This window comes from Spermophilus citellus (assembly GCF_964194105.1).
Source record: "Spermophilus citellus genome assembly, chromosome: X".
NCBI lineage: Eukaryota > Metazoa > Chordata > Mammalia > Rodentia > Sciuridae > Spermophilus > Spermophilus citellus.
In genome coordinates, this window is record NC_138190.1 from 126,319,249 (window position 1) to 126,335,805 (window position 16,557).

General features: G+C 46.2%; 1 protein-coding gene across 2 annotated transcripts in view; it reads right to left on the bottom strand.

Annotated features, from left to right (window-relative positions):
- Window positions 1-12,256: 12,256 nt before the first annotated feature.
- The window catches only part of AIFM1 (apoptosis inducing factor mitochondria associated 1), a 42,194-nt gene continuing 37,893 nt past the window's right edge, over window positions 12,257-16,557 (bottom strand). The window contains exons 14-16 of one of the 2 annotated variants that reach the window (XM_081278081.1): window positions 14,634-14,758; window positions 12,863-13,059; window positions 12,257-12,525 (exon numbers count right to left, since the gene is read on the bottom strand). In XM_081278081.1, the coding sequence (XP_081134207.1) occupies window positions 12,454-12,525; window positions 12,863-13,059; window positions 14,634-14,758 (394 nt within the window). In that variant the 3' untranslated portion in view covers window positions 12,257-12,453. The remainder of the gene's footprint in view (window positions 12,526-12,862; window positions 13,060-14,633; window positions 14,759-16,557) is intronic. The other variant, XM_081278080.1, reaches the window with a different exon arrangement.

Here is a 16,557-nt window from a genome sequence, read left to right on the forward strand (position 1 = left end):
GGGGATGGAATTGGTAGCAATTTCCCAGATCATGATTTTTCATCTGTCTTGCCAACTTCCTTGGTCAGGGACAATGCCCGACTGGAGCTCACAGAAAACCACTCAGCCCCACTCAGTTTTCAGTGATTAAAATAGAGAGTTCTACATTTGCCCTTTAAACAGGCCCTGGCACCATGAGAACCCCTAAAACACATCAGATAACAGTGGGTCTCACTTCTTGGGGGATTATAGAACAGTACGGGGGACTGCCTGAATTGAAATGACTCCCAACAGGAGGTGCAGTGCCCCAGATCTGGCACTCAGCATGTTAACCCTGGGCACGGTAGCTGCTTGTAAGTACCCACAGCCAGTAGCAGGGCTGGTGTTTAGGAAACAGATTTAGTGCCCTTCCATTGTCCCTCTGGGATGGCAGCATATTTGGGAGGTGGGAAGGGAGAGGGACCCAAGACTGTGGTTCATTTGAAAAGAACAAGGAAGAAGTGACCTCTCACAAAGTTCTGCAAATGACTGCAAGCCCCCAGGAGTCTCTAGTCTCATGGGTCCACAGCCCCTATCTTGGAGCAAGAGGACTGTCTGGAAAAGTTCCTGGGGCCAGGGCTGAGGTGCAGGCACCTGCTGTGAGCACATACCAGAGACAATACAGCATTCAAGGATTTGGGGCCACTGCCCAGTGGAGCCACAGTTAGTCCTCGGCCCTCAACATCTGCTAGCCCAATACCTATCTTGTGTCATCTTTTTGATATCTGATGTGTCCTCAGAGTGAAACTGGGGAGGCCCTGGCCTTGGCTCACTGCCCACATCCCCGTGCAGATGGGCCAGAATATCAACAAATGGAAATGTTGCCCCAGGGGCACTGAGTGATTTCTGCAGACCCTTGAGTGTCTTAGGAACAGGGACACTAAACAGCCATCATGCTGACAGTCCCTCCTAAGATGGAGAAGAGATCTGGGAGAAGGGAGGGGGTTCTGGTCCCATATGGGACTCTACATATTTTATAAAATGAATGGTGCCCCTGGAATTGTGGAAAGAGTTGGCAGTAAGTACAGATCTGGGAGAGTCAGAGAGGGTGCTTGAATAGGAGAGATCAGAAAGGGCTCAAACTAACTTGCTATGGTGGTGCTCACTTGTAATCCCAGTCATTTGGGAGGCTGAGGCAGAAGGATTGCAAGTTCAAGGCAAGCCTCAGCAATTTAGTGAGTCCCTAAACAACTCAGTGAGACCCCGTCTCAAAATAAAAAAAATAAATAAAAAGGGCTGTGAATGTAGCTCAGTGGTAAAGCACCTGTGGTTCTAATCCCCAGGAAAGGGGGGGGGAGAGACAGAGAAGGAAGGGAGGGAGGGAGGGATGGAAAGGAGAGAGAGAGAGAGAGAGAGAGAGAGAGAGAGAGAAAGAAAGAAAGAAAGATGGGGACTGGGGCTGTAACTCAGTGGTAGAGCGCTTGCCTAGCACATGTAAGGCACTGAGTTTGATCCTCAGAACCACGTGAAAATAAACAAATAAAATAAAGGCATGATGTCCATCTACAACGAAAAAAACAATAAAAAGAAAGAAAGAGAGAGAGAAAGAGAGAAAGGGGATGGGGAAGGGCTCAGACTGAGATGACCAGTTGAGGGCATAGGGTCCTGACCCCCAACATCTGGTTCTGGGGATGAGGGGGTGTGATAAGAGGCTGTGATAGGGGCTCATTAGACCCCACTTTACATCCTGCTAAAGGGCAGGATCAGGCTGATGGTTGTACCAGAAGTTAGTTGGTCCTGTTTTTTGAGGATTGCCCCATCCCACAGGGAAGCAAGGTCAAGCCAGAGACATTTGCTAGACAGAGGGTAGCACAGGCCCAAAGGGAAGGCAGCCACACATCAGTTTCCCCACCCTGCCCACATGTCACGGGTTGAGGTTGTTGTTTAATGCAGAAAAATACAACATTTAATGTCTATAAAGGTGCAGTGTGAGTCATTTCGCGGAATGTCTAGGCCCCTTTGCTGGCAGCAAATAAACTTTCCAGCCCTCTTTTGAGGAAGCCATCCAACTGGCCTGCTGCTGCAACTCTGTGTGTGAGAGAGTGCGTGAGTTTGCCTGAGGGTCTTTGCTAGGGCCTTGCCTGCCTATGCGTGTATCTGTGTGGGTCTCACAGATGTGATTGAGGGTGTAATTGTGTTCGGGGATTGTGTGTGTGTTTGTGGGCCCAGTTTTGGATATCAGTGTCCAGTCCCCTCATGTGTGTTTGTGTGTTTGGTGGGGGGGGCATGTGCATGTGTGTATCTGCAAGGCGGTATGGTATGTGAGCCTGTGTGTCTGAGGGTGTCTACGTGTACATTTTTTTTCCTCTTTGCTGCCAAATTATCTTCCCATCTCTCCCCTCATGAAGCAAAGGGCTGACTGAGGGAAGCTAGCAGTCCAAAAGGGAGGTAGCAGGGGAGGGGAGAGGGGCTGGAGAGAAACCAAAGCTATTCCACTAGTTGGAGGAAAGTGTCAGCCAAGGATGAAACTGAAACTGGAGTAGCAGCTCGAACTAAAGCACCAGCACCCTGGGATCATCCCTGGGCTCTGGTTCCTCCCCCACCCCCTCCCGCCAGCAAAGGAGATTAGTCAGCCTGAAATTCCCATCCCTGCAGCCTGGACTTGGGGTTGAGGCTGTGAGGCTGGGCTAGAACGTGGCTGGTGGTTAGCATGTGACCCCGTCAGTGCCCATTATCACATTAACACAAATTTGTAAATCAGATCTTCATCCCAATCACCTCTTAGGGCACAGATCCAGGCTGGAGGGAGGGCTCTCAACTCAGGTCCTGCTCTGAGTGAAGCTGGCAAGGTGGCATCAGAGGAAGGCATAGGCTCAGGACTGAGGATCATGATGGGGGCAGAGAGAAGGGGCAAAAGAGGGGACATGAGGCATTGAATTTTGCCAATTTGATCCTTTCCCTCTGTTGTGCTCTGGGAGGAGACACCTTGGGGAGGGGGCTAATAGAAAGGAGGGGGTTTCCAGGAATAGCTGGGCACCACCCTGTAGGAAGGAGGCCCGGGCTCTGAGGTCTGGGCGGGAGACAGACAGTATTTCTCCTGGCACACAGTGAAACCTGGGAATGTTTAGGATCCTTTGGGTTTTTCCCCTCTTTCCTCCTTATGGAAAATCTTTAGATAACTTTCTCAGATGGGTTTGGACACCCTGAAAGCAGGAGAGCTGGATGGACTGAGGGGGAGAAGAGTCACCCAGAACACTAGGACAGGGTGTATCTTTTATTTCTTGGCACAGAAAAAAAGAGGGACTCACTCTACCCATATATTTTGTTGCAAAGTTGTATCATGGAAATGGCCACTCTAGTCTCTAGGAAGGATGGGTTAGAGTCCCTAGCTGTTTTTCCCCCTCAGCTGGGAGGTGTCTGGCCACAGAGTTTTTTTTTTTTTTTTGTCCTGATATTCTCAATTTGTTAACTAAACAGTCACCGCATAACCATGAACCATAGGTCATAGCCATGGGAGGTCCAGCACAGCATAGTGACTTCCAGAGCTCGGGGCCTGTGATTAGTTAGGACACAAAACTCTAACTACAGAGACTGAGGTTTTGAGTTAGAGCCCCAGATGGGCCTCTTAGCATTTTTTTTTTCTTATGTAGCTGCAGAAGACCCGATCGACAAGCATGGATCTCTAAAGCTCGCTGGAGATCCTGTCTCAGGCTGAGCCCAGTCCTGGTCCCAGACTGAGCCCTAGCCCTGGCCACAGTCTATAACCCTGTGCTGGAGATGCATTCTCAGTCTCAAGGGAACCAGGCTAGCGAGTGGTTGTTCAGGGAAACCCACCCCCAGCTCTGGAGACGCGACTCAAAGTTTCCATTCTACTGCCCGCGGATCAAGCGCACCATCTCCGGGTTGCAAAGACGGCCCTGAAACCACAATCCCTTTGCTGAAGTTAAGAGCCGCCCCGAGCTCTGCGGGGCCTGGGAGGTGGCCCAAAGGACTATGAAGAAGCGTCGCAGGAGCCAGCCCTTCGCCTGGGGCGCTGGCGCCGCAGGGCGGCTCTTTTGAGTCCTGGGTGACAGCGCAGCCTTCTCTTGAGTCCCAGCGTCATACCTGAGGAGCAGCAAAAGCTCTCCTGGTCCCTTATGTCTTTTCCTTGCCACCCTCCTTCTCCCCTTGCTCATCCCCCAACCCCGGGTTCCCCGATGGGGCTGAGCTCTCCACCCTCCCTTCAGCGTGAGCAGGGCGCCTCTGTAGCGCCACCTACAGGCAGGACGTGCGCGGCGCGGCGACTCGGGCTGTAGCGGAGGCGGCGGGAACTGGCGTCCCAGAAGGAAGGTCGGCTCCTCTGCCCCCTACGTTCCCAGCTGGTGCAAGGCCTCCCCTCACCACCCCAGCCCCAAACGGCCTGGCCACAGTCGCTCAGCCCCGTGCACTGCAGAGCGCAGGCCGCCGGTGCTCCGACCTTTCACTCCTGCTCCTGCACTCTGAGCGGCCTTCTGCCCTGGGCGCCTCTTCTCGGGAAGCAGTGAAGTCACACTGGGCCCGATCCGCTGACTCATGAGAATGAGAATCCTCCCCGCTGCCCGGCACACCCCTTGAAACTTCCCCTCAATCTCTTCTTTCCTGCTCCCGCCCCCCTTCCTCCCGTCCCGGCAGGCGAACAAGGACGGCTCAGGGCTCCCAAGGAAGGCTTTGGCAAGGCAGCTGGGAGGGAAGTATCCGTCCGGGTCCCGTGGAGACCGCCAAGCTTCTGTTCCAGCCTCGCCACTCTACACTGTTCTGGGGCGCATGGAAATTGTCGGGAGGGGATGGGAATTCATGTTTGCAACTTTGGGCAAAGCTCCCACTAAGGTATCCTTTTGCAATTAGCCACCTCATACAGGAAGCGCCTGCTGAGGGGAAGGCAGCTGGGCACCCTCTTCCTTCCACAGGCCTGAGGGCAGACTAGGGAGTTCACCTGAAGCTGAGTTCTCTTCTTTAGCACCACCTATTCCAGTGAATAGACTAGCACAAGTGTTTGGTTGGGGTCGGGTAGGGGCTCAGAAGGGCTTGTGCTACCAGAATGACAACTGTGCTATGAGCTTTGAACTGTCTTGGCATTTCATCCAGCTATGGCCTGACAGGTCACTGTGGCTTTTCTTCCTGGAACTTGTCACTAGAACAATTTCAGATTGGGATAGTGGTGACTTTGAGGCAGTTTTAACCCCATTCCTTCATGCCCCTAGTTTGAGGACAGTGGAAGGATCATAGGATTGGTGTGTCTCATCACTGGAGTGGGAGACCAGAATCCCACACTAGTTGCTTGGAACAGTAATTTCAACATGGTGGTGGAGGGCCTCAGGCCCAGGCTAGAGAAGGCTTCAAACTGGAGCTCTGCTGGCCTCAGAAATACCTAAAGCTCCCTTTTCTTTCTGGAGGGGCATGGTCCTTAAGCATCGTTTCCCACCCAGCAAATCATGAAATGGATTGTCATTCTTGCTGTGAGTGTCATTTCCTTTGTCTGAATGGTAACAGCATGGCGCTAAAGTTTTCAAGCTTCCTGACTCACTTGTCAGTGTAATTCAGGGCACAGTTCTACCACCGACATGGACAAAGAGCAAGGAGGGGGAGGTATAAGGCTAAACTTGGAGCTTATGTGGTCTGAGGGATGTTGATCTTACTGTTGTTTTTGCAATGCTGGGCATCAAACCTGAGCTCCTATCTTGGCATCAACTTGAGAACTGCCCTGGATTATGGTACCTGTCCACCTACCAGCTCTTTGAGGTGTGTTTGCTGGGAATTGGGAAATATTAAATGGCTGGGTAGGAATACATGTGGTAGGATCTTCGCTGAGAACAGTCACACTATAAAGCCTTCCTGAAGAAATCCTGTTTGAAGCCAAACTTTAGGGGCTAAAGGCTGCTGTGTTTCATGGAACCCAGTTTTGAGGCTGTCAGACTCTCCATGGAGGTGAAATAAGGCAAGGTGAAATCTCTAGGAGTCCTAGGTCCAGATGTAACTTGCTAGTTCAAAGAAGCTGCAAGCTGAAAAATAAAAAACAAACCAACAAACTTGTGAAACTAGTTGAGGCAAAGAGGCAGCAGAGCCATGGTGGGGAGATACTTGCCCAAGGCTTCAGGTTCCATTGGCATCTAGGGATGTCAGATGACTGAAGCCATGAACTCATGAAGCACCAAGAGACTTTTCCATGCACAGGTTAGGGCTGAAGGTAGAAAGATGATCTAGTCTGTTCCCCTCCTTGTACAGATGAGGAAACTGAGGCCTAGGAAAGTAGCTGCTGGAGGCCATGTGTGTAGTAGGTGGCAGAAACAAGTCTCAAACCCACAAGAATGCTATTTCCATTGAGGTCTACTACTTCAGAGAAAAAATGTGGGCAGGGAGCACTTATTGGAACCTGAAGAAGAGAGAAGGAAAATTGAAGTCAGGGGTGGGGAAGGGGGCTGCCAAGGTTCTAAGAGGAAGGAGGGATAATAAAAGGCTTGAGGAAAAGTGAAGACAGATGTCTAATCTCTTTGGGCAAAAAGACTGTCAACTCCATCCTCTATCCAGCATTGGACTCTCCATGTTCTGTTCTTAGGTTCCATTGGCATACAACCAGAAAATGGGGAATAACCATGGTTTGGTCAGTGAAAGAAAAGAAAAGCCTGGAGTAGACAGAAGCAGGACGATAAGACAATTTGAGGGACACTACAGTTCTAACTGGAACTTACTCATCATTCTCCCAGCACTGATAGTCCCCGTTGGCTTGTCTGTCATTAGGTTATAAAGCTATTGAAGGTTGGGACTATATATTACTTATTTCTTTATCTCTAGGGCCTTGCATAGTACCATGGCATGCAGTAGTTGTCAGAAAATTATTTGGTAGCAACGTGACATCAGTGAATACATTTTTGTGTGTATTTCTAAGCCCAGTACATGTTAGGTGATTCCCAAGAAGCATCTCTGGGTTGTATTGCAAATGCCAAGACATCCTAGGTGGGAACCTCCCTGGGAGGCCAGCCACTGTCTGCCAAAATGAGAAGGGACTCCTGGGATTTTCCCAACTGAGACGACAGACTGCAGACCTGGGAGGCTCCACTGGGACTAGATGAGGTCTTCAAGAAGGAATAGGACTAGCAAAATTCCTAGGGTCTCCATCTGGCAATGGGCCTCCAGAACAGATTTTGGCTGTTTGTCTCCCAACTGTCAATGCCTTTCTGCCAAAGGTCTCCAGGAATGCTTGGTGGTTGAGCAAGTTGCACTTATTGTTCATTGCAGCAAGGGAGAAGGCTCACCATAGGGGATCACAGGGAGTCTCAGGAAGCGGGTCCTAGAATGGACTTATTATAGGATTCCAGTTGGGTTGGGGGGTTTGGGGGAAGGGTTTAAGGAAGCTGGACTCACTCTGGATTGGATACTGTCAAGAAACAGAGATAGGACTGGGGTTGTGGCTCAGCGATAGAATGCTCGCCTACCATGCATGAGGCACTGGGTTCGATCCTCAGAACCACATAAAAATAAAATGTTATAACTAAAAATAAATATTAAAAAAAGAAGCAGGGATAATCCTCTAATTGGATAGGAGGGCAGGCTAGACCACTACCAAAGCTATAACGAAGCAGCAGTCACTCAGATTAGCCAAACTGGGGGGATCATTTTTGTGGTCTGGGCAATGTTGATGTTTTTGTTTGCATTCACACGATTGTGGAGTGGTCTCTTTTTTTGTGTGTTGGTGCATCACGGTCACACAGTGACCTTGTATGATGCCAATGTCCTGTGAATCCATGTTCAACAAAACACCCAGACCCAGATATAAGTGCCAAGCCAATTGGCAGCCACACCAAGGCCTTGCCAGCAATACCAGGCCAGCTTCCGAATATCAGGGACTGCTTTCCTTTCTCAAAATGTCCATTTTGAGGTGATCCCGCACTTCCAACCAGGGCTTGGCAATTCAATATCTAAATATTTAGGCCCTCCCTGTACTCTGACCCAGTCACACCCATATGTAGAACCAGCCAGGCAGGGGGACGTCATCACTGGCTTGGGCTGCATGTATCTGTGTGTGGTTTTGTGTACGTGTGTCTGTGCCCGCCAGAAATTCCCTGATAAGATGGGAAAGAAGCCAGAGGCAGTCCTACTTCTCCTCTGGGCCTAGCAGGACTTCCCCTTTGCCCAGAGAGCAAGGCACTGGGATTGAGTCCCAACAATCTCTAGGCAGCAAGGGTACTCTGTTTTAGGTGGAGTCAGGGAAGGAGGGACAGAAGGGATATTGCAGCAGCCAAACTTGAGAGGAACGGGAAGGGAAGGGGTAGTAGTGGAAGGGAGGGGAGAGTTCCTTTGTATAAATGGGTCTCTAGAGAAGCTGCTGGTTTTCCTTCAAGGAAGCAGCCTGTAGTAGGTCACTGTGTATTCCCACCCCCATCCCTTTCTGTTCTAAGCCTCTTGTCTCCAAAACAGGCCTCGTTGATTAGAAACAACAAAAAATCACATATGTTGACCTCATCGTTCACTCAGAGGTTTAATCTGACCCCTTTCCAATCACACAAACTTTCTTCCCTAAGTTCTATCTCTTCAGCTTTAAAATATTAGGACATCTCTTGCTGTTCCTTATAGGTGGCCAGGCAAAGGCTACTATCATCCCTAAGTGGTACCAAGGTGCCATCTGAGATCATTTGTAAAATGGCAAAGGAAAGGAGCGTGAAATCAAGTGGGAGAGCTCAAAATGCTTGGTATTTTGGCAAAGCCCCAACTCTTCTTCCCAGGGCGTGACTTGCCCTGTCCTGCACTGTGGTGTGGCCTAGCTAATCACAGAGCTGCTATCAAGGGCCAAACCTCAATTGCCACTGCTAGTCTGTGGAGTCAGAATTCAGACCCTGTGATCTTTGGTGGCCTATGCAAATTAAATGTATCCTGGGTAAGTGGCAAGTTGTGGCAGGGGGTGACATGATGAGGATCTGAATGTTCTCCCATAAACAATCTGAATTACAGAGATCAGAGGCTACAAGACAGGATTGTTTTCTACAGTCAACCCTGTTATCTAGCATCATCCAACCAACCAATCAAGGACTGTTCAGCACTTTGTCAGGGTTTTGTGGGTGTGGCATGTGGTCCCCATCTTGAGGAAATAAAAAGTCCCTAGTCTGGGATAGCTTACAATTCCTTTAGAATGACTTAGAGAATAATAGACATGTGCTGGAGGTAAAGCCCAATGGTAGAGCAGCACATGCTCTGGATTCCATTCCAGCACCGCCAAGGATCTCTGACCTTAACACTACCCAATGTATACATGCATCAAAACATCACAATGGTAACTCCCCAACTATGTACAATTTTTGTGCTGGGGATTGAACCTGGGGCCTTGCACAGGCTAGGCAAGTGCCCTACCACTGAGCTATATACATCCCAGCCCCAACTTTTGTTTTATGTATCAGTTATGAAAGAAAACTTAAATTTGACTTTCAGAGATCAGATAAATCATGCATGGACACTACTCTACTTGGCATCATACCATCAAGGCAAGACTTGGTTTGGGCCTTGAAAGACCAGCATGATTTCGATAGATAAAAGAGAAGAAGAATGGCATTCCAGATCTATGTGTGAGTCATAGGAAAGGTGGCTGGACACACAGAGTGGGCCGAGATCATGATGTATGCTACTGGAGACTTTAGATTTGATGAATTGGTGACAGGAATTCACTGTACATTCTTTTTTTTTTTAAAGAGAGAGTGAGAGACAGAGAGAGAGACAGAGAGAGAGGGAGAATTTTTCACTCTTTACCTTTTAGTATTTGGCGGACACAACATCTTTGTTTGTATGTGGTGCTGAGGATCGAACCCGGGCCGCACACATGCCAGGCAAGCGTGCTACCACTTGAGCCACATCCCCAGCCCCCTCACTGTACATTCTTAACAGGGAGGGGACAAAGATCAAGCAGTACTTTAGTAAGTAACCTAGCAGCAGTTGTTGGCTAAGGATGATATTTTCATTGAGCTCTATTCTTGGCATGTCCATAGTACTTTGTCTTTCTATGGACACATCTCATTATATTGTACTTGTGCATTACTCACTGACACCAGGAGTTTGTGAACTCAGGGGGCTTTACCACTAAGCTGCAGCCCCAGCTCTTACTATTTTTTTTTTGAGACAGTGTCTCATTAAGTTGTTCAAGTTGGCCTTGACCTTGAGATCCTCCTGCCTCAGCCACCTGAGTAGCTAGGGTTTCAGGTATGTGCCACTATGTTCAGCAGTGGCAACATTTTATCCATCTTCCAATTATGACATTTACCTGGCTCATAGTAGGCAATGAACACTGATTAGATGAATAGATCATTTAATTTGAATTAACTGAATTACAATGACATACCACACAAGGATAATAACTCGAAGAATTAGGCTGAATTGTACATATCACTGAAACAAGGTAGATCACAATTTGATCTTTTCTTTATGATCTTATCTTTGTAAGCAGTAATTATTTTTTTAAATATATTTTTTATTTGTTGATAGATCTTTTATTTTTTTAAATTTATCTATACATGGTGCTGAGAATCGACAATGCCTCACACATACCAGGCAAGTATGCTACCACTGAGCCACAGCCCAGCCCCTGTAACCAGTAATTATTGATGCCAGATGAGTTTTCTACATAGGAGTTTGGGTACATCATATGTCAGATCATATACCACTTGACTTGTGTCCACCAGAGTAAGAACCTGTTTTAGTGCAGCTAATTGTTACAATGGCGTTCTGGCCCGTTTTCCTAGTGTTCAGAAGGGATTTGGTTGTAGCTTCAATTCTCTAAAGCAAGTATTTTTTTTTAATTCAGGCCAGCAATAATTTTCTCTTTATGGAAAGACTCATAAGACTCTTACAAGTAGTAAGCATTTACTCTCAATTGAAATGAGTTGACTTTTATTTTTTATTTTATTTTTTATTTTTAAAAGGGGCAGGACACCCCCACTTCTTTTTTTTTTAAATATTTATTTATTTATTTATTTTTTTAGTTCTCAGCGGACACAACATCTTTGTTTGTATGTGGTGCTGAGGATCGAACCTGGGCCGCACGCATGCCAGGCGAGCGCGCTACTGCTTGAGCCACATCCCCAGCCCCGACTTTTATTTTTTAAATTTTAGTTTTTTTGGTACTGCGGATGGAATCCAGGGTCTTGTGCATGCTATGCATGTGCTGTACCACACTGAGCTCTGTACCCTCAGTTCAGGTTTAATTTTTAAAAGTTAAGTAATTTAAGCCAGGTGTGGTGGCACATGCCTATAATCCTAGATGCTCAGGAGGCTGAGGCAGGAGGAACACAAGTTCAAGGCCAGCTTTAGCAATTTAGTGAGGCCCTAAGCAACTTAGTGAGAACTTGTCTCAAAATAAAACATTAAAAGAACTGGGGATATAGCTCAGTGGTAAAGCACCCCTGGGTTAAATTCCCAGTATGCCCTCCAAAAAGTAAATTTAAAATGCCAAAAATGAGTTGACTTATGAAACTTTGATTTGTATTCCCTGATCATCTATAAATTCTAGAGAAAAGGTGTTGAGAAGGGCGGGTTTCTGGTTTGGGGAACAATAGGCAGATGAGTCAAGAGATCATGAACTTATCTAAGGAGTCCATCTCTAAGTTTAGCCATGAAGCACCTGGTTTTTGAACACTTCTTTGTATCTGTAAGATGGGTCCTTCTGCCCACTCAGGAGTTATTCCAGGTAAAACTGAGTGTATTGTTTGTTCACTCATTCAACAATAATTTATTTTTAAAAATATTTTTCAATTGTAGTTGGATACAATACCTTTATTTTATTTATTTATTTTTATGTGGTGCTGAGGATCGAACCAAGGGCCTCGCACGTGCTAGGTGAGTGCTCTACCACTGAGCCACAACCTCAGCCCCAACAGTGATTTATAAAGCACCTACTATGAGCCAGAATCTGTGCTATGTTCTGGAGATATAACTGTAAGCAAGATGTTAATGCCTTGCATGGTTCCTGTTCCAAGAAGCCATGAGTGAGCACCTAAGACACAAAAACAAGGATCAGCCTTGGAAGGGTCAGGAAAGTCTTCATTGAGATAGCAAATTTCCCTGGAGGAAAGGACAGGGTCAAGTGCTGTAGACAGAGGGGTCTGGAAGGAGGAGAGAAGTTTAGGGAATGATAGGATTTTGAGTGTGGAGTAGGGAATACTGGTATCCGCTCTCTGAGCGGATACCAGTCCCTGTGGACAATCCTGCAAGCACACACACAAATAAATCCACACTTCAGCAGTGCCTGCTGTCTGATATGCACAGCTTTTCTCCCTCCCTCATCCACCCACCCCCTTTAAAAGAACAGAATTTAATTTAGAAGAATCAGATTTTATTTCATGATGTGAACATTTAAGAATTTGCCTACTGGTTGAAAATATTCACAAAGGTCTCGATCATTCGCTCACATATACACAAAGTCTGCTGAATAAAAAATGTTCCTTTACCCATCCAACCCATTGTTAGGGACTGAGAAGTTCTTGCCTATTCCACTGTGGCAGTTCAATCTTCATGAATATTGAAGAGTTTGGCTACTTCATTGAGATCTTCATGCTGCTCACCATCCTTAATGATCTGAGAGAGAGAGAGTAACAATAGGTCTCTAACTCACTCCATGTGCATCCAGGCCTGGCCCACACAATAGGGCTTCCTGGGCTAGGCCCCAGCAAACACTGGGCAGGAGTTGTGGGAACAGCTATCTGCTAACCCCAAATGAACAGCTTACTAACTCCCAGGCTACCCCGCCAAGTCCCAAGTGAAAAAGAAATGTTCCCGAGCCAAAGCTATACCTTTGTTCTGCTTTAGGCACAATGTGAACTGGGCAGACAATGCATCTCAGGGCACCGGATGAAGTCAGTAAAATACGACCCACACTTCCCACCTTCCTTTAAGAACTCTGAGAGACACCTACCTTTCTTGCTATTGGCATTCGATTAAAGATGTTCCACAACACGATCCCCACTACCACTTTGTCCCTGAGATAGAAGATGACACCTTTGCCGTAGTCCTCTCCTTGGACAGGGGCCTGTGGGACCGCAGCGGTGGTGGGAGGAACGGCGATTTCAGATGCCTCTGCCTCTGTCTCACTCTCTGAGCGGATACCAGTCCCTGTGGACAATCAATCCCCCAAACACACACACAAATAAATCCACACTTCAGTTATTACGAGCTTGGGAAATTCTAGAAGGCAACTGTCTTTCGAGACTTGTTTCAGGCCATTTTTAGATGATTTGCTTTTCTACGTTCCTCAGTGCACTCTGGCCTTCTTCAGCCTCTCTATTGGCAAAACCAAGGGAAGTTCTTCCTTGCCAGCTGCCAGACACTGGTCAGTCTGACCCTGAACTTCCCTCACTATCTCATTTTAAATTTATGCTATGGATATTTCCTGGTATCTGGATTCCTTCAATCTGCAGAAGACTTGCTCTTGTACTGTGAGAAATATTCTAGAGCTGCATGGTCCAGTTCAGTGGCCACTAGCCACATGAAGCTATTTAAATGAAAATTATGTCAAATCCGATAAAATGCAGAATTCTGTTCCTTGTTTGCACATACCACATTTCTTCTTTAAAATAATTTTTTGTGGTCTTGGGATGAAACCTAAGGGCCTTGCACGAGCTGGGCAAGTGCACTACTACTGAGCTATACCAGTCCTTACGTGCTATATTTTTAAGTATTCAACAGCCACATGTGGCTAGTGGCGAATGGCCTGGACAAAGCAGAGATGGAACACTGCCATCACAGCAAAAGTTCTACTGAAAAGAGATGCTAGAGAAACAGTTTAGCCAAAGCAGAAGCGACTTCCATATGGAAAACCACAGTGGAGGTATGGGAATGAAACAGAATTACAGCACAGGAAAGGGCTACTTTGTCTTCTGAGAAGCACCAGGCTTCAGATAATACTGTTCAATGGACGGAGCTCTGACCTAGAGTTGATAAGTATTTGGGTCTCTCTCCTGTATCCACTTACCAGGAGAGATCAGAATTAAGGAGTATGGAATACACTTGAATTACTCAGGAAAAGGACCTACATATCCATAAAATGTCTTACTTTCTCCTTCTTCAAAAGCATGTTGCCCTTGAAACACCTCTGGCAAAAAGACACAGAGCCAAGGTCACGGAACAATGCCGAGGAGTTAATGAATGAGACCTGTGTGGGAGGGAAGTCCAATCCAAGAGAGGTGCCTCCTGCCTGAAGCAAACCTGGCATTCAGATCTGACAACTGGAACTGGAACTAGTTCAAGAACTACTCACCCCAGTGCCTCATTGCCTAGGGCCCATGGGAGACAAAAAGTCCTAAGTTAGGGTTCTCAGGCCTGGTTCTTAAAATTAGTATGAAGAATTTTTTTTTTGAAAAACAAAAGGGAAAAAAATTCCAAACCTAAAAATTTCAGGTTTATTTCATCATTGAGGTCTTCTCATCCCCTCTAGACAAACTAAACAACAGAGGTGTTGAGTCAGTTGCTAGCCACTGTCTAGGACAGATATAATATTTGAGTCTATGCTTTGCCAGAACCCAGACCACTGAAGAGTAAGGACTTTGGGTTTGGTTTCTTTTAAAGCACAACATGAAGAGAAACTTTTGCTGCCGTTCCCTCTGACCAATACAGAATCCCCTTGTTCAGGAAAACTCAGGCCACTACTTATGAACACTCTTCTAAGAGAAGGGGCTGGGTTTCCTTACCTGACTGCTCAGTGGCAGATTTTGGGTTGTCTTGTGCAGTTGCTTTTGCAAAAACACCAACTGTGGGCAAACTACTATCCACAAGACCAATAGCTTCATAGCCAACATCAGGGCCCAAGTCACTCCTATGGAAGGATATAGAAGAGGGTGTTCTGTCAAGGGACTGTAAGGAATGATATGATAGCACATATGTTTCACAATGCTGCACTCTCATATGTCAAAAAGAACTTAGGATGGGTAACAATAAGAGAAATGCCAAACTTATCTACTGCCACTAGTACATCTGGGGACAACCATGAAAAATCAGGATTATCCCAAACATTATTTTTCCTTAAGAAGGAAATACATGTCACATACTCATACAATGATTTTTCTGAAATTTATTTATGCTTTTAACATTTGCCACATTTGGGAAGGGATACTTTCACTATTCACTCCCTTCCTTTAACTTGTCCTAAAATGTTTTTTTATTTGTTTGGTTTTGGGTATTGGGGATTGAACCCAGGGGCTCTCTACCTCTCAGCTACATCCCTGGCCCTTTTACAGACAGGGTCTTGCTAAGTTCCTGAAGCTGGCTCAAACTTGTAATCCTTTTGCCTCAGCCTCCTGCATCACTGGGATTACAGGATGCACCATGGCGCCTGGCCTGAAATTATCTGTTTTTGTTTGTTTTGGTACCAGGGATTGAATGGTACCAAAACAAACAAAAGAGGCACTTAACCACTGAGCCACATCCACAGTCCTTTTTATTTTTTGAGACAGGGTCTCGCTGAGTTTTAGGGCCTCGCTATATTGCTGAGGCTGATCTCACACTTGCTATCCTCCTGCCTAGCTTCCCAAGTCACTGAGATTATAGGCATATTCCACTGTGCCTGGTAAAAATGCCTTTTTAAAGCTTAGAAGAGTATTTCATTTTTGTGTAACTTGGAATTTGAGATGTTTTATGCTTTCATTAGGTGTTTTATTTACCTTTCACCTTCATTTTTAGAGACTGGAATACCTTCTGTAAAGAGGCCCTGTTTATCCAGTTGGACATTTTATTTTAATTGTTCTTCTTAAAAACTTTTCCTATCATCATCATGCCCTTAATATGCTAGGAACTTCTCAGAATATTTGAGGCACAGACACATCATCACTATGGTTTTGGGTGATAATCTAGGATACTCTGTTTTGTTTCTGCACTCTACATTTTATCTTCTTGGCCACAGTAGCTCACTGGACTAATATGTTCAGGGAAGAGTCTCCAATGCCTCCTTGGAATCTGTTCTTAGGCCCTAACCGATAACTGTAATTTTCTTAACTGCAGTATCTTATATGTGTTGAACCTAAAATTCATCTGTTAATTTTTGCTGCTCACTCATAGAACTGTGACTGTCCTCAAATGTGCTTCCATCAGCTGAGAATATCCCCAATAGCAACCACTGAGAGGCTTCTGAAACCCTGAAGTTTTCTATGTACTCCATCTTTTAAAGCAGTAAGATGAAAGTGTATTTAAAAAGGCTAGCTCTGGGATTCAGGACTATCCAGAGCTAACCTTTATCCAAAGAACTGCCCTATCTGCCTTTAAATCGCTGATTGTGGGGCTGGGGATGTGGCTCAAGCGGTAGCGCGCTCGCCTGGCATGCGTGTGGCCCGGGTTCGATCCTCAGCACCACATACAAACAAAGATGTTGTGTCCGCCGAAAACTAAAAAATAAATAAATAAATATTTTAAAAAAAATTGCTGATTGTAAGGGTTACATATGAGTGGGCTGTCTTTTTTCTTCCTGTATGTTGGGCTGATTAGAGTTCCAGTAAAGAAAAAATAAAACATACTGTTGTCTATTCCTAATACTGTACTTTTGTATCACCAACTATAGTTCAAATTCTGAGCTCTTTTGCCAGAAGTGCTGGTGACATCTCCATCCATTCACCTCATCTAATT